Source organism: Saccostrea cucullata, unplaced genomic scaffold (assembly GCF_032062105.1).
Source record: "Saccostrea cucullata isolate Sc308-1 unplaced genomic scaffold, CSIRO_AGI_Scuc_v1 ctg4267, whole genome shotgun sequence".
Classification (NCBI taxonomy): domain Eukaryota; kingdom Metazoa; phylum Mollusca; class Bivalvia; order Ostreida; family Ostreidae; genus Saccostrea; species Saccostrea cuccullata.
In genome coordinates this window covers 19,978-45,525 of record NW_026931233.1, presented here as the reverse complement: position 1 = coordinate 45,525, position 25,548 = coordinate 19,978, and the positions used below count along the sequence as shown (strand labels likewise).

The 25,548-nt window shown below is 32.8% G+C and overlaps 1 protein-coding gene across 3 annotated transcripts; it reads left to right on the top strand.

Annotated features, from left to right (window-relative positions):
- The first annotated feature begins 327 nt into the window (after positions 1-327).
- Positions 328-25,330, top strand: LOC134231910 (uncharacterized). 3 transcript variants are annotated; one of them, XM_062713863.1, is made up of 6 exons: positions 328-490; positions 1,587-1,739; positions 3,068-3,124; positions 22,925-23,033; positions 23,541-23,672; positions 23,808-25,330. In XM_062713863.1, exons 2-6 carry the CDS (start codon positions 1,596-1,598, stop codon positions 24,059-24,061), a joined length of 696 nt encoding a protein of 231 aa, XP_062569847.1. In that variant the 5' UTR covers positions 328-490; positions 1,587-1,595; the 3' UTR covers positions 24,062-25,330. The 3 variants fall into 3 exon arrangements, with proteins under 3 accessions (XP_062569847.1, XP_062569849.1, XP_062569848.1); XM_062713865.1 differs by having other exon boundaries at positions 329-490; positions 23,941-25,330; XM_062713864.1 differs by lacking the exons at positions 328-490; positions 1,587-1,739; positions 3,068-3,124 and adding exons at positions 18,304-18,521; positions 18,874-19,026.
- Positions 25,331-25,548: the final 218 nt, after the last annotated feature.

Below are 25,548 nucleotides of genomic sequence, written 5' to 3'. Positions count from 1 at the left end.
AATTATACTGGACTGACTTTTCCCGATGATTTTCTCAAACAGTTTTTATTGTTTCTATTTTATGTCAGAAATTCTAACGAATGAATCGTAATGACACTTTCGTTTTTTTAAAAAATAAATGAACGTTTCAACCTTTTCTAAAATTCATTTTATGTATTACTAAGTACACCATTTGTTTTGTAAAAAATGAAAGGTATCACACATTTTCCTGCTTGGTTAAATGTAATAATTTCTTTCCCTACATTTTCTCTAACAGGTGGTGCATTAAATTTTGTTTTTAAAGAAAGATCAAATACACATGTAGCTGCAGGAGAAATTCAAATTATGGGTATTTTTCTTGACGTAAAATCCAGCTATATCTAAAATCAAATGTATATAATTATGTGCATGTTGAACAATGGTACAATGTAGACTTATTCGATGTCGCGTTTAAATGATCCACATGCAGCATAAAGTCCGAGATTACAATTTAAGTGGTATTCTTTCTTAGGTACGTACAATATATATATTCCATTATGATACTCAGTTTTCTTATATAATTTTCACTCGTGTTTAAACGATACTATTCATAAAACAAATGTTTTACTAAAAAAATCTTACGTACAACTTTTCTGATATACATGTACGTTTAATTGTCTTATTTAATCGTTAATTACTTTTTTGTTGAACTTTAGTTATATATACCAACGATAAAATGTGTAAAATGTTTTAAGGTGAAATATCCCTCTGCTCCAAATTTCGCCCCCTTCCAAATATTTATTTTCTTTAACAGCAGTAGCATTAGATTCAAATGGAAAATATTTGGAAGTGTGAAGCCTTGCTTACTTTTCAGAAATCAATGATATGTCAAATCATGATGTGAAGAAAATTTGTTATGGTAAATAGAAAGATATATTATTTTTATCTCAGAATATAATTAAAAATAAAAGGTGTGTATACTAATAATGTTCACACTCATACCTATCTAATTCTCATTGGAAAATATTGACGCGGTGCTTTTTAAATCAGAATATCAAATTGTTTTCTGTATTTGTAAAATAATACGCATCCGTCAACAATAGTTGTCTTTCCATTTTCGCCCTTAAAAATATTTTATCAAAAAAAGATATTGATTAAATGCTGATAAAAAATTCTGCATCTAAAATTTCTGTAACAATTACATGAATTATATGTTCGGCCTGAGAGATAGAAATATTTCAATTTACACCGTTTAAAGGAACTGAGTGTGAATGGTTTGTATACCCTAATATAAAAAAAACTAGTAAAAATATTGGCAATAGAAACTAAAAATCAACATCTTGACAATTGAACAAATTTGACCGAGTTGAATAAAAAATGGTCCTCATGAATGAAATAAGTAAAATCTTACATGAAAATTCCTTGAATTTCATGTAAAAATGTCTTCAGAAAGTTATCTCTCTTATCAGAGAATATTACACCTTAAACCTAAACATTGTTTGAACGAGAAGTATACCTTAATAAGTAAAGAAAAGTAAACTCAGTTTACACAAATTACACATCTTTGAATTGTATAAACTTATAAGTTCCTCTAATCGCACGATGTTCGCAATCATATTCAATTTCAGTTTGTCGGGATGCATGAGAAAAGGCCATCAGCAGTGCGTGTGTTGGTATCATTATCTCTTCCTTTTTGCCTTTGGCTTTGGGCCATTGTCGCACCCGGATGCTTTATCATAAAATGGGAAAGCACAAAAGCACTACCTGTATCAGTTCATAAGGCAAGATATTGTATTGAATTGCTATAAGCTTACACATATATATGAAACACCTGGACTGTCTAATCATGTGACTCAGTCATTATGTGGTGTGTACTTATCATTATATGACGTGCACATTTCATAAATTATGTACTTTCAATAGCAATTACGTCCTGAATTTATCGCATGTTATGCAAACATCTTTTTGTGGTGTGGAGGCTTTAAAACATTTTGTTGATATCGTTAATGCCCATCTTCTTTTCTTCTGCATATATTCATCATAAGATGACTTAAACATAAATCAGATATGGATTTATTGATTGAAATATTTTATTAAAATACCATAAATTTATATTGAACAGATATAATGGTTTTAAGTTTATTGAATTTAATTTCTTTTCATAAGTATAAGTGAAAAAACTCGTAAACAAACTTTCCAAAAGTGATGCTACATGTACGTCCTTTAAATATGATTTTCGAAAAAAATGATTTTTTCAAATGCAATTTCTATGTTTGAATGTCTGCATTATCCACTGTTGTAAATGAAGAAGGAAGATGTTTCTATCACGATAAAAATTGTGAATCACGACGAAAAGATGTATTAATAACTTACACCACACACTTAACTTTGAACACGACGTAATTGCTTTTGAACATACACGATCGAATGAAATATGCATTTCACATATTGACAAATGCACACCGTATAATGAATAAATCATACAACATAATGGCAAAAGCACATCACATAATGATAAAATCACATCACGTAGTGATAAAAGCACATCATGTAATGACTTAGTATGTAAACCAAAAATGACAAAAGCACACCACAAATAATGACAAAAACACACCTCATACAATGACAAAATCACATCACATAATGACACGCGTACATCATATAATGATAAAAGCACATCACAAAAAGAAATATGAACATCATCAAATTATTTTTGTCAAGAAAAGACTTACCAATGTCACTTACAATTTACTCATAATGTTATAGGTTACGAAACATGACTCAAAGATTGTGACTATTATCAGAGACACAAATAAAAACATTATTTATGTCTCTGCTGCGATTATAATGCTTGTCGAAGAGTACATTACATTTTTAAAAATGCTGATGAACGTTCACTCGGCTTGATAAAATGTCTGTTCATGTAATGATGCGAAAATGAATATTCATTGCCTTGATTCTGAATATTAATCATTCAGTTTCAAGAATAAATATTCTAGAAGATACAATTTCTATTAAGATTGTTCTGATTCTAACAGTGATGCATGTTTATAATTAGTTCTATCCAAACAAATTACTGTGATAAATTAACATGTCTTTCTTTTTTTAGTATAACCCTCTTGTACCCTCTTTGATGAACAGTAAATCTGACCCTCTGAACACTACGGTAATAGACCTCATTAACAAAATCAACATTTATTCATTACCAAAACTTTTTGAATGTTATAAATAAATCTAGTAATCTAATAAATCTTAATAATAAATCTAGGCTATAAATGACACATTTATAGCCTAGAGTTCATGTATATGTACATGTTTATGTGATGTCTACCATCCTCGATATACATGTATATTTTTAATTGAAATTTAATCTATCTTGATATAAGATAACTCACATAGAATGCTTACATGTATGATGCAAAAAAAGATGAATTTATATATATTTATTTAAACTATAAGCATAAAAGTCATGAGTACAATTTGTTAAGCAAAGATTTACACGTTTATGTTGGTGTAAAAAAATCACCAATGCAGTTTGTTAAATGATCTGAAACTACATCTATATTGCAACCATTTCCCTTTTGCTGTATAAAGAAAAAAGATTGTTTCAGATTGTGCATCTAATTTCTCGCATAAATTTAGAAAAAATTATCCCCCGAAAAAAACTCTCTCTCTTTTAGGAGGGATGATGTGCAAAAAGCTTGACTAACGATTGCATGCTGACGAGGATTAATGAATACGAACCAAAAAGAGCAAAATCATTAGATTGATCAGATAACATTGACATGAATGCGAATTAACCTACAAAAAAATTCAGATATGTTAACATTTGCCATATCAGATCTTTGACATACTGTTAATCATACTTCATTCGCTAGAATTTACGATTCAATAAACAATCCACTTGCGACTGTAACGGGAACCAGTGTTATCAAGGGACTAAAATAAGACAAACCTTTCCCAAAGTACAAGTCCTAACTTTGATGTAATAATTTAATTCAATATACTCTATTGATTATAGTACTTGGGATTGGAAAATCTTATTAAACCAATATATATGGGCCACACTGGTTAAATTATTTACCCAGGTTCTTTAGTGATTCCCAGATTATGATCATCACCTTGTTTTGAAATGAAAAGATTTGTAAAGTTTTATAATTTATTATAACAAAGGTAAAAATAGGACTTTAGACTAGTTGATAACAAAAAGCAAAATGTTTCCAAAAAAAATATAACAAATGGATTTATCCAAAAATAATTAAATAATTGAAAAATATAGGGGGAGAATGTGACTTCAAAAATATGTATTTATTGTACTAAAGAGCTTCCATACACCCAAGAATGTAGGCCTATATAAAAATAAACATAGGGATAACCTATCAATATATGTAACTGAAATAAGGTGAGGGATATCTAATTCTACCCTGAACCAATAAATGAATGACTCTACTGTGGGTATCTACATTATACTACATAAATTTGCTACCGAACTTGAAGTTCTTAAGAAGCACGAACCTTGCGTTCTTGACCCCTAGTAGAGTGAATTTTACTAGTTGAGTAGCTCTATATATAGGCAGAGTAAGCCAATTGTATACTAAAAATAAATGCCTAATCTGATTGGCTAGGACTAAGTCTCTTAACCAATAGAATTATAGAATACATATTACGTTTGGTGTGACTGACAATATGGCGGGTACAATGAATTACTTAAAGAAGTGAAAGGTAAACATCTGTAAAGTCGAAATATTAACTTTGTACTATTTTGAAATGACTTGGGAAGTAAATAAATGTATAATAGGCATAATGTATAAACATTATAGCTATAAATCTGACTTAGTAAGATAGTAAAACATCAAAATTTTCACATTCCTCCCCCCTTAAAACAAAAGTTACAATTTTTGTGTAAATGTAAACAGATAAATTTTATGTTAATTAGTGTTTATATCCTCCATCTGGATACCGATGATCCCTGGCATTGTAGTCGTCATTGAGTGTGAAGAGGGGCTCTCTAGGTAGGCTTTGCTGCCTCTCCAACCTGGCTTTTACCCTTTCTTCCCTATGGATTCTCTTCCGTGGGCACTTGAAAGATCCAGGGTTCACATACTTCTTATTTGTCACTATCTTCCAGGGAATTTGTCCCATAAGTTTGTCCTTGTGTTGTTTCCTTTGATGCCTGGTAATCTCTGATCTCTTGGCATCTTTCACGTGACATAAGGGGCAACTGAATAGCTGTATCCTTTCCTTGTGAAAGCGGTCGAAGTGTGCTTTGTAATTTCCTAGATGCTGGAAATGATGGTCTTTTGAAGTGCAGTTGGGGGCGGGACAATTCATTCCCTTTTCTGGCCACTCATCACCTTCTTCCTCTTGTAACAACTCCTTCAGTTCTTCTTCATCAACATTAACATTAAGAACGTCTTCCATACTAATAAAAACAAGATTCAAACAAAATATTATTCAACATATAAAATTAATATTTTTCTTCAGCTCCACCTAAGCGAATGATTACTTAATACGGAATGTAATGTTAAGTTAGATATATCATGACTATTCATCGAACACGCTAATAAGTTAATAATAAATATACCGGTATAAGTTAAACTTAGCATGTGTAGAGATCTCTACTGTTGTACTTCCATAACTTCTATCATAATCATGATGTCTAACTTACTGGATTGTAATCTAACTCAGTAAATTAAGATAATTTCTCTGTTCATCTACTGAACCACAAATATATTGTAGTTTCTATCAATGAATCATATCTATAAAACTGAAGTAAGATAAATTAAATGATTTAAGACAGATGTACTGTTCTGACTTCTAGATATTATATACTAGGTCAACTACGGCGTTTCATGAAAAATGAAGCATCTCTCATTGACTATATCAAATAATTTAATCAGAATCAGCTGTAAGTTTGAAAGAAAAGAAAAAATGGAACTGATAAAAATATAAACTTTGAATGAAGATATCAAAGAAACTGCTTGTGAAAAATTGAGCAAATTTGGAAATATAGTCTCAATGTTATCAACTAATATACCATATCCACTTGTCTATAAATATGTATAATTAAAAAAATAAAAAGAGATTGGTTCAGGGAGAATAGATATCCCTAGGCTTTATAGCTCGACCAACTCTGGACCTCTTAATTACTGGACTGGGGTCTCTTAAAGGAGATGAAACAAATTCATCTTCACTACTGAATTCATTCTCTAAAGGGGTAATTTCGAAATCTGAATTTGTGTCTTCAGGGGGAGTAACTAGTATCCAGCTGTCTGGTGGAGACACACCCTCATAAGGTTTCAGGTGATCCACATGCACTACTATACATGAACTAGTTGGGGTTTTCTTAATTCTATAGGTCACCTCTGTAATTTTGTCTATAACATTATGTGGACCTATCCACCCTAGACCTAACTTTACTCCTGCTGTTGGAGGATACCATCTCCAGACAAAATCATCTTTTGAAAATGTTCTTGGTTTTAAACCCCTATCATAATATTTCTTCTGTTTAATAGCAGCTTGTTCTAGATTCCTATGTACAAAATCATGAGTATCAGTCAAAACACCATTCAACCATTCTACATATTCACTGGGACAAATGGGATTTGGGGTGTCAGGAAGATTACCTATGATTAGATCTATAGGACTATTATTTTCACGACCAAACATGAGCATATTGGGAGAAAAACCAGTACTCTCTTGTATTGATGATCTATAAGCCATGAGAACATATGGTAAATTCTCATCCCAATTATTTCTGTTGTCATTTGCATAGCTAGTTAACATTTGCTGTAAAGTCCTATTAAACCTCTCGACCAACCCATCGGACTGTGGCCTATAAGGTGTAGTCCTTGTTTTTTCTATCCCTAACTTTTGGCACAATGTTGAAAAGAGCTCAGACTCAAACTCGCGACCTTGATCTGTGTGAATCTGCCTAGGAACTCCGAACTTACAAATAAACTCAGAGACAATTTTATCTCCAACTGTCAAAGCTTGATGATCCGGAACTGCATATGCCTCCACCCATTTAGTAAAATAGTCACAAAGAACTATAATGTACTCATTTCCATCACTAGTGACTGGGAGGGGACCTACAATGTCAACTCCTACTCTATCTAATGGAGCACCTGTTATAGACTGATGAAGAGAGGATCTCCCGAAACCTGGACCATTTTTAGCTCTAGCACATGTATTACACTGTGCACACCAACGTTTGATATCTGATGACATCCCTGGCCAATACACTCTTCGCTTAATGGACCTAAGGGTACGCTCCCTACCTAAATGTCCTGCAGTTCTATTATTGTGAAGTTGTTGAAATATTGTCAATCTGATTTCCCTAGGAGCTACAAGCAACAGAACTTCTCTATCATTTGACATTTTCCACTTGTAATACAGAATGTTCTCAACTACTGTCAATGATTCCCATAAACCCCATAATGTTTTTAAATCTTGGGATGCATCTAGTACAGTGTGACGAGGTGGTTTTGTAATGTAAACTTCTTTGAACTTAATGATTTCTCTAATTGCAGGTTCTTCGTGTTGCATGTTTTTAAGCTCATCATGTGACCATGTGTGCAACCAATTTGTGTCATTATCATGAAAAGAATCTCATATCTGTTTCGCTATCGCTAATGGACCTACTAGAAGCCCTTACAGGAGCTACTCTACCAGTTTCGGATTCAGTATGAGAACCCTTATGGTTAGACATTGCCCCTTCATAACTATGACTCTCTACATGACAATCTGGACAGTCTTGACGTTTGCAATAACTGGCAGGTCGACGAGATAAGCTATCTGCATTTTCGTGAAACCTTCCCGGTCTATGTACTATACTGAAATCGTATGTTTCTAAAATAGAAAGCCATCGAGCCAGCATCCCTTCAGGGTTTTTAAAGTTTTTCAGCCAGATTAATGATGCATGGTCAGTCCTAACTGTAAAGTGCCTACCCCAAAGAAAATGTCTGTACTGTCTGATGAATGTAACTACTGCTAATAACTCTTTGTATGTTGTACAGTACTTATTCTGATGTTTGTTTAGGGTGCGACTAGCATATGCTACAACTCTCTCTTCACCATTTTGTATTTGAGACAAGACAGCACCTATACCAGTGTTACTAGCGTCAGTGTCTAGAATAAACTCTGAATGATTATCAGGGTATGCCAAAATGGGAGCAGTAGTAAGTAGTTCTTTAAGCTTGTCAAAAGCAACTTGGTGTACAGGGGTCCATAAAAATTTTGCCTTTTTCCTAGTTAAATATGTCAGAGGACTAGCAATTGTTGAAAAATCTGGGATGAACCGCCTATAATACCCAGCAAACCCAAAGAAACTACGAACTTCTGTAGCATTACTAGGAGCTGGCCAAGATTAAATACTGCTGATCTTCTCGGGATCACATTGAATCCCTTGCTCTGAAACAACGTGACCTAAGAAAGAGACCTTTTGTTGAAACAAATCACACTTGGATGGTTTAAGTGTCAAGTTTGCCGATCTTAACCTATCAAATACTATTTTCAAATTTTCTACTGCCTGTTCAAAACTGGAACCAAACACAATGATGTCGTCAAGATAACAAAGACATTTTTCCCATCTAAGACCCCTTAAAACTAGTTCCATTAACCTCTTATAACAACTAGGGGCATTAGAAATTCCAAAAGGTAGAACTTGGAATTGAAATAAACCCATGTGAGTAGTAAATGCAGTTTTAGGTTTGTCTTCCTCTTCCATCTCACATTGCCAATAACCCGAGACAAGATCTAAAGTACTGAACCATGAGGCACCTGCTAATGCATCTAATGACTCGTCTATTCTAGGTAAAGGATAAGCATCCTTTTTAGTGACTTTGTTCAACTGCCTATAATCAACACAAAATCTCCATGTCTTATCTTTCTTTTCTACTAATAATAAGGGGGCAGACCATGGACTTTCACTTAGGCTCTATGATGTTCTATGTAGACACTTAACATTTTCAGGAATTTTATTTGCTATTTATCTTTCACTATGTAACTAACTCTGTGCAAATGGTAATCCTACTTCCAATACATAGGTGTCGGTTACAAACGGGGGAGGGGATCATAAACCTTTATAGGTTTGTGATGTATATATCTTCAAAATAAGTATCTTCCCCTTGGCCCTTCGCCTAGTGTCTACTAATTTATATAATTATGTACTACACATATTTTCCTTGAAAACTTCCAATAATAAATGAGGACCAACAAATATAGTTTTGAACAATCAAAGTGGCCCCTTTTTAGATAAATGCTAAGATTCTTGAAGCTGTCGTCTGTTAGTGCCCCCATACAACTTTACATCTACTTATCAAAGACTTGTTTAAAAAAAAAACGATTTTAAGTTCACTCTTGTGTCAAACCATTTGTCTACCGATTATCTATTTTTTGTCAATATGGTTGATAAGATTGGCAAATGTTCTGGACTTTCACTAGGCTCTATGATGTTGTTATCTAACATTTTCTGAATTTCTTTTTCTACTATGTCTCTCTGTGCAAATGGTAACCTACGAGGTGGTATCAGTAGGTTTGTGGTCTTCAGTATCTATCTTATGCTTGACTAATTTAATTCTACCGAATTTTCCATCCGGACCAACAAATATGTCCTTGTAGGAAACTAGCAAGTCGAACAAAGTTGATTTTTGTTCTTGTGTCAAGCACTTGGAAGATCTATCAAACAAAGATTGCAAATGTTCTGGTAACTCTCGTGAACTGTCAACATCTATCTCACTATTGGTATTTGACTGTACAATATTTACAGGTTGTAAGGAAGCTACAGTGGTGTGCTTGTCAAATTTTATTGGCCTATCTGAGATATTTGCTACCGAAAATTGTATACTTTCTGGATTTACCAAGGTTCTGGCAACTAATAAACCTTTCTTTTGTAGAAACTGAAATGGTTCAACTAGATTATTTACAGATGTGTCCTTGACACCTACAGCATAACCTGGTACAATGATTTCACTATCAGGTGGAATGACTACTTTCTTAGACAACTTGACCCTAGTACATACAGGAGTGTAATCTCTTTCTAACTGAACATGTTGCTGATCGGCAAACATCAGTAAGCCTTGTGCAACCTGAATTGTCACATTATGTTGCTCGAGAAAATCCATTCCCAAAATACCCTTGAGGTCATCTACCTCTGCAACAATAAACTCATGACAAAAGCTACAATTCCCAAGGCTAAACTGAAGGTCAACTGTGCCTAAAATGTTCAATTTACCACCATCTGCTGCAGTAAGATTTAAATCTGTTTCTACCAATGTTGGCCTATTTTTCAAAGTCATAAAAACATCTTTGGATAAAATACTAGCCACTGAACCTGTATCAACTAAAAACTTATGTACAACATTCTCTACAGAACAACTGGCCAATAAACAAGATTTTCCGAGAATATTGATTTTAATATTCTTGCCCTCTTTTCCATTACAACTCTGGGTCACACTATGGGCATCTAGAGCAACCCCTAAATGTTTTCCTGATTTGTCTGTTTGTCTGTCTTTGCAGGTGTAGAAAATTTTGAACCTTTGTGGGGACAATCTTTAGCTATATGCCCTAATTTGTGACAGTTATAGCACTCTGTATATGACATTTTCCCTGAATGTTTCTTTCCCCCTCTGTTTGTTCTATTGATTGATTTGGACAGTTTCTCTACACAAGATTCTAATGTCTTAAACAGTTCACTCAAACTTTTCGACTCAAGTGGAGAGTCTTGTTTATCTTTACTTTGTATGGAATCTGTTTGTTGATGACCACTGTCTGACTTAGATTGCACCAAATTTACACCCTCTACTTTCACTGGTTTTGACATACTCAACTGAGAACCCTTAACAGCCTCGAACTCAATTGCTAATGATATAGCTGCTTCTAATGACTGAGGATGATGAAAAATGACATGGTCATGAATGGCAGAATTACCTATACCATTGATAAACTGTTCAAGGACATTGATCTCCCTATCCTTATATGTCATGTCAGGAAATGCCAAACACCCTAGCCTTCTTAAAGAATAACCAAAGTCAGAAGGACTCTCACCAGACTTTCTTCTACGTGACCTAAACTCACACCTATGAGCAATAACTAACTCTTGTGGATTGAACCTTTTAGTCAAAATAGATTTAAGCAAATCATAATCAGACCTCTGTTCAACTGTAAGATCACCTAACAACTTCTGAGCCTCTCCTCTTAAACACATAACTAACTGTTGTCCCTGTTCATGATATGACCACTTATTCCAGGAGGAAACTTGTTCAAAATGCACAATAAAGTCTTTCCACTCTACTGATCTACCATCAAATTTATCAGGTTCCTTTTCCTTTCTGACAGGATTGCTATGATCTGACCTATTGACACTAGATGTATCTACTGATGCAAATCTATTTTTCCTTGATGAAGGAAGAGAGTGTAGTATGCCTAACTGTGTAGGTGTCGTCCTAGCTGTTTGAGTTGTGCCTGTTGGAGTAGATGTATCTGTTGTAGTCTTGTATGCATCTAACTGTGACCTATGCAGTGCTATGGACAACTCTAATTCCTGAATTTCTAACTCTTTAATTTGTCTCTGTAATGCATCCATCTCTGTTTCCCTACTATGTGAAGATGCACCTAAACTTACAGGAGAACCTTGAGTTGAATCCTTAAAACTGACTTTCTTGTCTACTCTGGTACTTTTATCAACAGAAGAACAACCTAACTTGGCACTTTCATTCTGAGTCACTGACTTTCTCTTCTCATACTCCTTCTTCACTCTCTCATAGATTTCAGTCATCTCTTGAAACTCTCTGTCCATCTTTCTCTCATCAATACTATCAGGCTCTTTTTCAAGGGCTACAAAATTGGGGTAAAGACTATTTTCTAACTCTTGTGTATGGGCACCTTGAATATGAGTTTTAGGCCTAGCTCCACTATCTTTGGGTGTGGATGTATGGAAGGGAGGTAAAGGTGAAGTCATGGTTTCTGTCTAGGAATCCTGGTTTCACAGGCACCAAAAATGTAACGGGTACCAGTGTTATCAAGGGACTAAAATAAGACAAACCTTTCCCAAAGTACAAGTCCTAACTTTGATGTAATAATTTAATTCAATATACTCTATTGATTATAGTACTTGGGATTGGAAAAGTCTTATTAAACCAATATATATATGGGCTACACTGGTTAAATTATCTACCCAGGTTCTTTTGTGATTCCCAGGTTATGATCAACACCTTGTTTTGAAATGAAAAGATTTGTAAAGGTAAAATTATAACAAAGGTAAAAATAGGCCTTTAGACTAGTTGATAACAAAAAGCAAAATGTTTCCAAAAAAAATATAACAAATGGATTTATCCAAAAATAATTAAATAATTGAAAAATATAGGGGGAGAATGTGACTTCAAAAATATGTATTTATTGTACTAAAGAGCTTCCATACACCCAAGAATGTAGGCCTATATAAAAATAAACATAGGGATAACCTATCAATATATGTAACTGAAATAAGGTAAGGGATATCTAATTCTACCCTGAACCAATAAATGAGTGACTCTACTATGGGTATCTATATTATACTACATAAATTTGCTACCGAACTTGAAGTTCATAAGAAGCACGAACCTTGCGTTCTTGACCCCTAGCAGAGTGAATTTTACTACTTGAGTAGCTCTATATATAGGCAGAGTAAGCCAATTATACACTAAAAATAAATGCCTAATCTGATTGGCTAGGACTAAGTCTCTTAACCAATAGAATTATAGAATACATATTACGTTTGGTGTGACTGACAATATGGCGGGTTCAATGAATTACTTAAAGAAGTGAAAGGTAAACATCTGTAAAATCGAAATATTAACTTTGTACTATTTTAAAATGACTTCGGAAGTAAGTACAAGTATAATAGGCATAAGGTATTAACATTATAGCTATAAATCTGACTTAGTAAGGTAGTAAAACATCAAAATTGTCACAGAACAAATCTCGCGGGATTTCTGGGACAAACGTAACATTATTATGTAAACAAAATGTTGAATGTCGATGAACAAATCCTATCAAAATGCATATGAAATATTTTATTGTTGTGGACATTATTTGCATCAAGATTAGATATGACAACGGTATCAATTTATATCTACTGGTGATCGTATTTTTCTATTCATCGTAAAGGTACATTTGAAGACAATAAACACCTCGGATATGTCGTAGTTTTTATTAATGAACGATAAAGTTAGTTTTTCCGCTCTCTTACATATGTCTTTTAGTTCTTTTATTCTTTAGTTAGAATGACAAATGACTTAACATTTAAAATTGGATTGATACTGGCATGACTTGTATTATCCGCAACGCCATGCTGCCCCAGGCAGACGACCAAACGCGCCTCTAATTCTAACTAATTTCACCAATGGAAAAACAAAGTATTGAAAACGTAAAATTCAAATTGCTTTGTTAAAGATTTACAACTAACATAATCATGTAAAGAGTGTATTTCTTTCCCGTCTTAACAAGAATCTTTCATTCCCCCAACTTTGCACAAATAATTTGACTCGAATGCATCAATATTTTGCATTTTTAAGAAACAAATCTTTATTGTTAGGCTATAGTTGCGTTATTGTAGATTGCAGTTAAGTGTGAAGTTTTGCGTTACGTCACCATCTAGATTGACAGCTGCGCTCAAGGTAAATAGTACACGCCTCCTAACCGCAAGCATAACGACTGGTAGTTTCTTCTTATCCCTGATGGGTTGCTCGTGCAACAGACTATTTCCATGTCAATATTGATAATGTTAGTTGACCAATCACGTAAATTGTTTACGCTAGATGCATCTGTCGAAAAGATTGTGACGTATTACAAAACTTAACATTTAACTAAAATAAATAATATTTCATTTCTTCTTTTAGCTGACCTGACGGAAATTCAGATTGAGAGCATTTCTGCTTTGGTTCTTTGTGTGATTGCCTTCTTTTTTCTGCTGTTGAACTTTGGAAATTCTTCCCGAGTTGTAAAAGGGGGGATCAGTGTGTTTTTGGCCGGTAAGACAATGTCACAGTTAAGCTGGACGTCAATTCCATCATTAAATACATGCAAAAAATGTATATAATATTGAGTAGCTGTTATCGAATTGAAGTTTTCTTTTTTAAAGCTGCTGTTGAATCTATTATGGTTAACCGAATGGCCATTGCGAATACAACAACAAACGTAAGCAAAGTTGAAGATGCCATCGATTCAATCTGGGATTATGATAGTTTTTCATGGGACTTCCCTTACTCCCTCATCATTGCCTTTGTTGGCACATTTTCCTGTTTTATTGTACTTGACCTTTGGGGAGATTTGTACAACAAAATTAGACGACAGCAAACCACAGACAGTCGAGTGCTGAAATTGTTTCCGATCATCAATCCCAACAACTTCACAATTCTGGTAGAAAGCAAAATTACATAGATGCATTATCTGTAGCCTTAGATATATCATATAAATGTACCAAGAATATCCAACCAGTTTATGTACGATGCTTGATTAAAAATTAATATCACATTGTCCATATCTTGTATTTTTGGCGTCATATTATAAAATAATAAAGTTGAAATAAAGTTTCATACCGAAATATGCACATATAAAAAATCTAATTAACATTGAAAATTTGGTTCAATAATGTTGAATTAAATTCATTTTATAGTTGTTTCAAACATAAGACATAGGGGTGTCGCCGCGTCACAACTAGACGTCACGTTTTGTCGCCGCGTCAAAACTAAACAGCACGTTTTAAAGAATATTTTTTGTAGGATGAAAAAGACGAACACGTTAATAATATCTAAGAACATGCCTAATCGGCCAATCATTATTAAGACAAAATTTACTTTATTTTTAAATGATTAGCTAAAACTTAAACGACCCTATTGCTATTTTTATTATAAACAGTTGTGTTTTACTCTGAGAAATTGAACAAATGACGTGTCAAAATGGGGGGATGTCGCATTGAGCTGTAATGCATTTTGCATTTTTTCTTCAAAATGGGGAAATTATCAGTAGAGAAAGTTTACATTGATTAATCAGATTTGCAGTGAAAAGAATATGAAAAAAGTGTGTTTAAAGATAATTTTAGCGATTTATGGGAGGGTTATGAGCCATTGGATAGCAGAGGACAGGAAGACCAAAAGATGAGAGGTTGGTCGGAAACGTATAGGAATAATTGGTGTCTGATGTTATCAATAGACATGAGTGTATCTGTTATAGAAAGGAATATGAACACTTTGTCTCGTGCACTGATCAAGGAATATTGACAGAGGACTTCATTGTTAAAGGAGTGAGTGTACAATGGACCGCACCAAGAATTCTTTTAAAATAACAAATTCATGAATGTGTTCGTGAATCTCAAATATTTTGGGGGGGACACGTTTGAATGTTATTCTCTATTGGGTATTGATGGCGCGGTTGTGGGGAGTATTAAAACGGGCCATCAACATCTCAGTAAAGAATAGTTGGAATGTATGACGGTGTGTATCCATTATATATGACGTTATTTAGATGCGGCGACTTCCAAGCGGTAGCACACTTTGTATATAAATGCCATCATATAAATGTATTAATCATGTTAAATTGAAATTTTCAGGTCTGATTTAAAATAAATATAGTTTTCATCATGATTCAATTTAGTTGAATTCACATACTTTTGGTTGATTGATTGATTTTATCTATATTTTTTAACATCCTTCTCGAGAATTTTTCGCCCATATGCAGACGCTACTACTTGCCGTTGGGGAACTACAAATTTTGTTCTATGCTCGGCACTCAGGATCATTGAGAAGGGAGCTAGCACTTACTGCGACAAGGGACCTTGGTTTATACGGTCTCACCCAAAGGACCAGACTCCACGTCCCTTAGTGGGATTCGTAGCCGCGACATAAGGATCAACCCTTACTCCGCGACTGTAGAATAGACGCTCTAACCACTGCACCACGCCGGCGACTTTTGAATCAACTCTCGTAGTCAGTGTGTAGGACCAGGTATTATTTATTAGATTTGATGGAGACAAATCAAGTTGAAATCAGATTTTAACGTCTATATTTTTGTATGTTTGCATAAGACGAAAAATTAAAAATAGGAAAGTGACGAAGGGTTCCACATCACATTCTCTTTAGTTTATCAACTGAATTTTGATTTTTCTTCATATCAATAATTCTTTTTTTTTAAACCTCGGTTAACACATTATTACATCTGCAACGACCCCACAAAATTTAATATCCTTAATCCTGGAAAGTGTATAATGTTTTATTACTAACATTTTACTAACATTTTAGGTTGCCAATGGTAGAGCGTGTTATCCCAATTTTTTTTCTAACAGATTTTGTACAACGCGTACGTTCAATAAAATAAAAAAATATACGATCTTTTGTTTTTAATTATGTATCCTATTCAAAATATGTGCAATTGATGTAAAGAATATAAAATAGCTATATATAACAAAAAGAGGACTGATATAAATACCGCTTTATCAAAACATGTATAGAAATTCTCGTAAAGTGCTTATTTATTGCCAAAGCCAAGGTTTAAAGTTTACCCACGTCTGCATTTTTTAAAAATCTTCTTTAAAAGAAATCAGATAATTAAATTTACACTGCACTGATCATAAAAATCACCTATATAAACATGAAGATATAATTTATTATTTACATAATGGGATTATGCACTTGTTTTGCAAACCCAATTTTATCGGGGTGTTTTAAGGGTCAATATTTTGAGTTTTTTTTTCATTTTTTAAGTACATGTATACGTGTATTTAATTCCTCAATCAATGTTTTGTGGTATCACCAATTTTGCATGCATATAAACATTACACAAATTTAACAATCTAAAAATGTTCACCGATTAAATTAATTATCATTACAATGTATGTAAGCATACAATGTAGGAGGGTTGTCCGTAAAGTTCGTGGACAACATTGATATTTACGGACAAACATCGACAAACTATTTGAAACTATTATTTTCATTAAAATTCATGTTTCATTTTATAAATGTGCAAGTTTTCAACAAAAACAAAGCACAAATAGTTGTAATTTCATAAGATACAAAAAAGACACACACTCATACCCAGAGCACTAAAAACGAAAATTCTTGACGTTACCGACGTCAAAAGCTAAATACGGGCAGTAGTAAGTTTTCCCAACATTGTCAGCGTTTAACTCAATACAATTTCCTATGTCGTTTTGAACAGTCATAAAAATATGCACAAAATGTTCAGGTTTCATTCTTAAAATAATATTTAACCATGCCTGTATCATATCCTGCAATCATCTAACCACCGTCCGTGTCAAGACGATTTCATTTACGGAAATACGGCATGATCACGTTACGAAACTCATATTTTACAGCATTGCAATCTCGGAATAATGGTTTCCTTCACGCATGTCATCCTGTAAACTGTTCATTCCGTCCGAAAATATTATATACCACTTAAAAACTAGTGAACGACTTCTTTTACTATGTTTTCCCGATTGTTTACAGAATGTATTGGTCTTTGTAGGTGTTTTTCCAGTGTCCACGCAGAATTTTATCACTGTTCACTGCTCCACCTATTCCGAAAACGTCTCTTTTTTGAACAATTCTGATCCTGTCTTAATAAGTTCTAACGCTGATTGCTCAGCCATTTTGAGACTTTGAACGTTCAAACTTTGCAGGTTTGACGTGATAACTTCTGTCAACCTCACAATGTAAAATTCTGTCAGATTAGAAAAGAAATTTTTAAAATACAAATGAAATTTAAAAAGTGATAAATATTTTTTTAATTAAAATTTTGCAGTGCTCCGGGTCTCCATTCCAAAGCTAATTATGAAGCCATAATTGTAATTAAACATTTGAAATTGATTAAATTTTAACATTATTTAATTCACATTGAGTAAAGGATTAGAAATATGTCAATAATAAATATCAATGACCCAACTTTTATCAAATTTTTGGCTTGTCCACGAACTTTACGGACAACCCTCGTACAAGTACGGCTCTGCAAGTCCTCATAGCTATATATAGATTCTTTCTTTAACACATAATTGTCCTATCTTCATAACGAATATAGATATCTTTAACTTTTGGATTATTTGTAGTAACAATTAGTTTTAAAATTATACCAGTCTGTCTTTTCCTGTTTATTTTCTCGAACAGAAATTTTGATTGTTTTTATTTTATGTCAGAAATTGAAACGGATGAAACATAATGACACTTTTGTCTTAAAAAATATATGAACATACTTGTTTCAACCTTTTCTAAAATTCATTTTATGTATTACATAGTACACCATTTGTTTTGTAGAAAATGAAAGGTATAACCTTTTTCTGCTTGGTTAAATGTAATAAAATTTATTTCTATTTTTTTTCTTACAGCTAGTGCATTAAATTTTATGTTTTAAAAGAAAGATCAGAAACACGTGTAGCTGCAGGAGAAATTCAAATTAAGGGTATTTTTCTTGACGTAAAAATTAAACTATCTCTAAAATCAAATGTATATATGCATGTTGAACACAGGTAGACTTATTTAATGATCGACCTGCAGCATAACATCCGGGGTTACAATTTACGTGGAATTCTTTCTTAGGTAAGTACAATATATATATTCCATCTTGATACTTGTCAGGAATTAATGCTTTCATAGAACAAATGTTTAACTACACTGTAAAAATCTGATGTAAGACATTTCCGACATACGTCTTACTGTCTTATTTAATCATTAATTATTTTTAAGTTGAATTTTAGTAATACATACAAATGATAAAATGTGTAAAATGTTTTAAGCCTAAACATTTTGTTGAATGAGAAGAATACCTTAATAAAGTAAAGAAAAGTACACTTAGCGTACATTATTACACATCTTTTAATTGTTAAAAAAACATATTTGTTCCTCTAATTATGTCTAATTCCACAATGTTCGCAATCATATTCAATTTCAGTTTGTTGGGATGCAAGAGAAAAGGCCATCAGCAGTGCTTGTGTTGGTATTAGTATCTCTTACTTTTTGCCTTTGGCTCGGGGCCATTGTCACCCCCGGATGGTTAGTTATAAAATTGGAACATACAAAAGCACAACCTGTATATGTTCATAAGGCAAGATATTATATTGAATTGCTATAAGCTTACACAGGTATGTCTTTGAAACGCCTAGACTGTCTTATCATGTGATTCAGTCATTGGAGTGTATGTGATGTATACTTTCATTGTTTCTAACCAATGAAAATTGTCCTTACTTTCTTAGAATACTATTGCAACATATTACTCATAATACAATACTATTGTACAGATCACGAGATTGTTAAAGATACATCACAAGATTTTGAATATACATCATAAGATTTTGAATATAGAGCATAAGATACTGAATATGTATCGCAAGATTTTGAAGCATATGTGGCAAATCATATGAGAATCATATGTTTACACATATGAATATCATATGACTGTATTGACATATGATTCTCATAAGAAAGGCCCTGCATATGAGAATCATATGTATATTTTGATATTTGTCATATGAGAATCATATGAAACCATATTCACTAATTTGCCTTTGTTATACTCAGGTAAAAATCATATGAATATTTGACAGTGATCATATGAGAATCATATGAAACAGTGATCATATGAGAATCATATGAAGCAGTGTTCACTAATTTGCTCTTGGTATATGCAATTAAATTTGAAATTTCAATCATATATATAAATATTAATTTAATCGACACTATATGTACATGTATACACATGCATTAAGAAAATATTGTTATGGTCTTATCTTAATCCCAATGAATTCAACTCAAAATGGTACATGTAGATTAATTCCTTTTTGTGCTTATTGCCATACCTAGTATATCTTAAACCAAACGCGTAGAAGCAGAAAAACAAAAAGAAATCTTTCTCTATATGAGTATTACATCTCACCTCTATGCAGCAAAGTAACCTCTTCTCTTCCTGTATGACGCAAAGGAACCATTTCTTCTTCTACAAAACCTGAATGTATTTTAAAAAAATATTGATTTATTTTTAATGTTAAAACTTAAATAAATTATACAAAAAGGTAGGAGCTCCATGTGCGAAAATGGGTCCATCTCAAAATTAATCAATCAGTCTTAAACTATTTAAATGACCCAAAGTCATGATAGCTGCTAGCTTGTTTTATTTTTTTTAAATTCTAACAATTTTGTTTAAAATAAGAGTATTGAACAATTAAAATTATTGTCATGTTACAACCTTGCTATAAAAACATAACAGTGGACCACAAATGATTACATATATGTAGTTTGATTTGGAACATTATTTCAAAAGAATTTGTTAGCAATTACTTATGTTAAGTCTCTACTTTGAAATGATATGATTTAAGATCTGTTTTTCCGTAATGCATAATACTAATTACATAATTTTGAATCATACTCATATAAGTTTACATTATCTCTAAATACCCTTCAGCAGCTTTCATTATTTTTTTTTGACAAGCATAATGGAAAAAAAACTCGTAAACGAACTTTTTCAAAAGGCAACCTGTTTGAGGGATGGGTTGGGTTTGTTGTGCTGCATGTATATCAAATAAAAGAAATGGAAATGAAATTTATATTTAAAGAAAGGGGGTCAAGTAACTAAAAGTATATTATATAATGATAAAAGCACATTGCAAAAAGAAATATTTACATCATAAAATCTAGTTATTATTTTTGTCAAGAAATGACTTACCAATGTCACTTACAATTTATTCATAATGTTACAGGTTACGAAACATGACTCAAAAGAATGTGACCATTATCATAGACATAAATAAAAACGTTATTTATGTCTCTGCTGTCATTTTGGTGTTTGTCGAAGAGTGGATTTTATTTTAAATGCTGCTGAATGTTCACTCGGCTTGATAAGATGTCTATTCAAGTAATGATGTGAAAATGAATATCCATTGCCTTGATTCTGAATAATCATTCAGTATTTCAAGAATAAATGTTTTAGAAGATACATCTATTACGATTGTTTTGTTTCTAACAGTGATATATGCTTATGCATGTATTAGTTCTATCCAAACAAATCACTTTGATAAATAACATGCTTTTCTTCGTTGTTTCTAATATAACCCTCTTGTACCCCCTCTGTTGAACAGTAAACCTGAACCTCTGAATATACGGTAATAAACCTTATTAACAAAATCGATATTTATTCATTAATATTTACATTTCCGATGTCTTTGTCCGAGATAAAATTACAAATTGTAAATTAATGTACTTTAATTCCCCATCATTGTATTAGCGGGGTTCCAAAAAAAAAACCCACGTGCAGGATTGGCGATATCAAAGCATTTCAGAATAAGGAATAACTGTCAGATTTATTTCAATTTCATGACGATGATCAATCGATTGGCCGAAGGCGTTTATGCATAAAATTATCACGCAAGCCAATCGATTGATCACATGAAATCGAAAGGTAAGACAGTTATTCCTTAAACAAAACGTTTTGAATGTTTATCATGATATATTTATAGCCTAGCGTACATGTATATGTGACTTCCACTGTCCTCAGTACACATTTTTAATTGAAATTTAATCTATCATAATGTAAGATACTTACATGTATGATGCAAAATAAGAAGGATTATGTAATCATTTAAACCATAAGCATAAAATACATAAGTACAATTTCTTAAGCAAAGATTTATATGTGGGTATAAAAAATCGCCAATGCGTTTGTTAAATGATCTGAAAACTACATGTACATTGCAACTACATGTGTATTTCCTTTTTGATGTAAATTAATTTAAAAAATTGTTTCAGATTGTGTAACTAATTTCTCAGGTAAATTCAAGAAAATTTACCCAAAAAAAAGATTTAGGAGGGATGATGGACAAAAAACCCAACAACAAATAAACAAGTTTTACTAACTGTCACATATGAAAATGTACCAACGGACATTTTGAAAATTCTTTGCATATTTTCAATTTAAAATTCTTACATTTGTTTTTAAGTTAATGAGTTGTCATATTTGCTTCAATCTGTCAGTTTTATTTATTTTTGAATATTTAATTATCTTAAATAGCCATGACAGATATGACCAGATGGACCGTGCTTTGTGTGACTTAATTATTGTTTATTTAAATCATAATCTACTTGTAAATCAAATTAACTCATGTCATATATTACTCAAACTTGTCAATTATCAACCAAGTGTATAAATACAAATTTTTGTTAACATTCGAGGGGTTGGAATAGGGACGCGCTTGTCCTTGATACTGTCCGACCCAACGAGAAATAAAGGTCTGCAAATCGTAAAGCGGCTTCATCTTCATTTACCAATAGTCCACCCTATAGTGGCTTTACCGACAAGCACACGCATCTAACGCGAGGGGGTGATATAACGATCGAATGCATGCTGACGAGGGCGAATGAGGACGAACCAAAAAAAAAGCAAAGTTATTAGATAGATCAGATAACATTGACAGGAATGTGAAATAAACGAAAAAGAAATCAGATCTGTTTTTCTTTTCCTCTATAAGATCTTTGACATATTGTAAATCATGCTTTAGTCGCTAGAATTTACGATTCGATAAACAATCTGCTCGCGAAAATTAAGTTCTAACCATTATTTTTATTTCTTAATGATATTAAGCATGAAAATTGAATTCGCGAAAATAAAGTTCCGCTTATAAATTTTTTTTTGATAAATATTATTTAGATTTTTTGATTGAATGAATGCTTTATATTTTATCTACAACCACTCTGTTTTTTAAGCTGGATAAATTACTCTTTTTTGCAACCTAGCAATCTGTTAGGGTAGTACTCGTAAACAGAAACAAAAATGGAGGAAAAACACTGCATGAGCAGTAATATCCAACAAGTCATACTGTTATATATTCCATTGATTGCACTTACATGTAATTCAATGCTTTGACTTTATCTCGTAAAGAACTAAATAGAGATTCTGAAAACATATACATGTATTTACTTTGAAGTTTGCAAAATAATTTACGAAATCTTTTCAGACTAAATATTCTCTAGAGATGGGCATCTTTTACGTCACTGTATGTGAGTCTGGAGCATGCGTACAAGAGGATTATGAGAAACTACCCCTAAAATTAAGAAACAGTATACGTAAGTCAACAATCGTTAAATTGAAGCCAGGCAATTTAAATTGCTTTGTGAAAGATTTACGACTAACATAATCAAATAAAGAGTATATTTCTTTCGCGTTTAAACTAGAATCTTTCATTCCTCCAACTTAATAAAAATAAATTTGACTCGAATGCATCAATTGGCAAAAGTCTATTTTGCATTATTTTTTAAAGAAAGTCTTTATTGTAAGGCTATAGTTAAGTAATTATAGATTGCAGTTAAGTGTGAATTTTTACGTTAAGTCACGATCTAGATTGACAGCTGTGCTCAAGGTAAATAGTACACGCCTCCTAACCGCTTTACAACTGGAACTTTCTTCTTATCCCTGACTGGTTGCTCGTGCAGACTATTTCCATGTCGATAATAATATGAGTTGACCAATCACGTAAATTGTTTACGCCGGATGCATCTGTCGAAAAAGATCGTGACGTAATGCAAAAACTTAACATTTAACTTATATTAATAATATTTCATTCCTTCTTTTAGCTGACCTGACGGAAATTAAGATTGAGGGCATTTCTGCTTTGGGTCTTTGTGTGACTGGCTTCTTTTTCCTGCTTTTAAACTTTGGAAATTCTTCCCGAGTCCTTACAGGGGGGATAAGTGTGCTTTTGGCCGGTAAGACAATGTCACTGCTAAGCTGAACGTCAATTCCAGTCGTAAATACATGCAAAAAATATAAATATAATACTGAGTTCCTGTTATCGAATTGAGGTTTTCTTTTATCAAGTATTTAACCATCTTTTTTTAAAGCTGTTGTTGAATTTGTTATGGCTAACCGAATGGTAAGGAAAGTTGAAGATGCCATCGATTTAATCTGGGATTATGATAGAATTTCAACGGATGGTTACTCCCCCATAATTTCTGCTGTTGGTACATCTTTCAGTCTCATTGTGTTGTACCGCTGTTGGGATTTGTACTCCAAAATTAGACGACAGCAAACCACAGACGGTCGAAAGCTGAAATTATGTACGATCTTCAATCCCAACAAGTTTACAATTCTGTGAAAAGGCCAAATTACAGAGATGCATCTTCCGTAACCTTAAACATATCATGTAAATGTAAATCCTACCAGTATATGCACGATGCTTGATTCAAATGTAAAATGTCACATTGTCCATATCTTTTATTTTGGCGTCATATTATTTAAAATATACTAAGTAACATATCAAAATATGCACATATAAAAATCTAATTAACATTGACATTTTGGTTTAATATTATAATGTTGAGTTCATTCATTTTATAGCTGTTTCAAAAATAAGACATATATAGGGGGTGTCGCCGCATCACAACTAAACTTCACGTTTTGTTGCCGCGTCACAACTGAACGTCACGTTTTGTCGCCGCGTCAAAACTAAACGTCACATTTTGAAGAATATATTTTGTAGGATGAAAGAGACAAACACTATAATATCTAAGAACGTGCCTACTATATATATAATTGGCCAATCATTTTTAAAGACAAAATTTACGTCATATTTAATGATAGTTAAAAATTAAATGACGGCATTGCTTTTTCTTCTTATTATAAACATTGTCTTTTACTCTGATGCATTGAACAAAGGAGGTGTAAAAGTATTGGGGGGGGGGGGGTCGCAACAAGCTGTAATGCATTTTGCATTTTTACATGAAAATGGGGAAATTACTAGTAGAGACAGTTTACTTTGATTATTCAGACTCGCAGTGAAAAGAATATATAAAAGTCGTGTTTAAAAATGGTTTCGGCGATTTTGGGAAGGTTGAATGGGTCATTGAATGATTAGCAGAAGACAGGAAGACCAAAAGATGAGAGGTCGGACGGAAACGTATAGGAGTATCTTGTGTCTGATGTTATCAAAAGACATGAGTTATCTGTTATAGAAAGGGATATGACAACTTTGTCTCGTGCACTGTTAAAGGAATATTGAGTGACAGAGGACTTAATTATAAAAGGAGTGACTCAAATGAGTTTACGATGGAACATACCAAGAATTCTTTTAAAATAACAAATTTATGAACGTGTTCGTGAATCTCAAATATTTTTTTATTGGGACACGTTTGAATGTTATTCTCTATTTGGAAGTTGATGGCTCGGTTGGGGGTAGTATTAAAACAAGCCATCAACTTCTCAGTAGAGAATAGTTTAAATGTATGACGGCGTGTATCCATTAAATGACGTTACTGTTATTCAGAGGTGGCGACTACTAAAATCTCACTTTGTATATAAATGTGATCTTTATAAATGTATTAATCACATGTTAAATTGAAAATTTTCAGGTCTGAATTGAAATAAATGTAGCTTTCATCATGCCATTTTGTATTTTGTCTTTAGTAGCAATTTTATTGAAGTTGCATTAATTTTGGTTGATTGATTGATTGTATCTATTGTTGAACGTCCCTCTCGAGAATTTTTCACTCATTTGGAGACGCCACCACATGCCGGTGGAGATTTTGTCTTAAACTAGTACTTTGGGCCATTGAGCAGGGAGGGATCTTTTTCGTGCCAGCACCT

Coding starts and splice junctions, on each gene's coding strand:
- LOC134231910 (XM_062713863.1), top strand. CDS start 1,596: ATGCATGAGAAAAGGCCATCAGCAGTGCGTGTGTTGGTATCATTATCT. Junction 1,740..3,067: donor TACCTGTATCAGTTCATAAG/GCAAGATATTGT, acceptor TTCTTTTTTTAG/TATAACCCTCTTGTACCCTC. Junction 23,034..23,540: donor AAAATTAAGAAACAGTATAC/GTAAGTCAACAA, acceptor TCCTTCTTTTAG/CTGACCTGACGGAAATTAAG.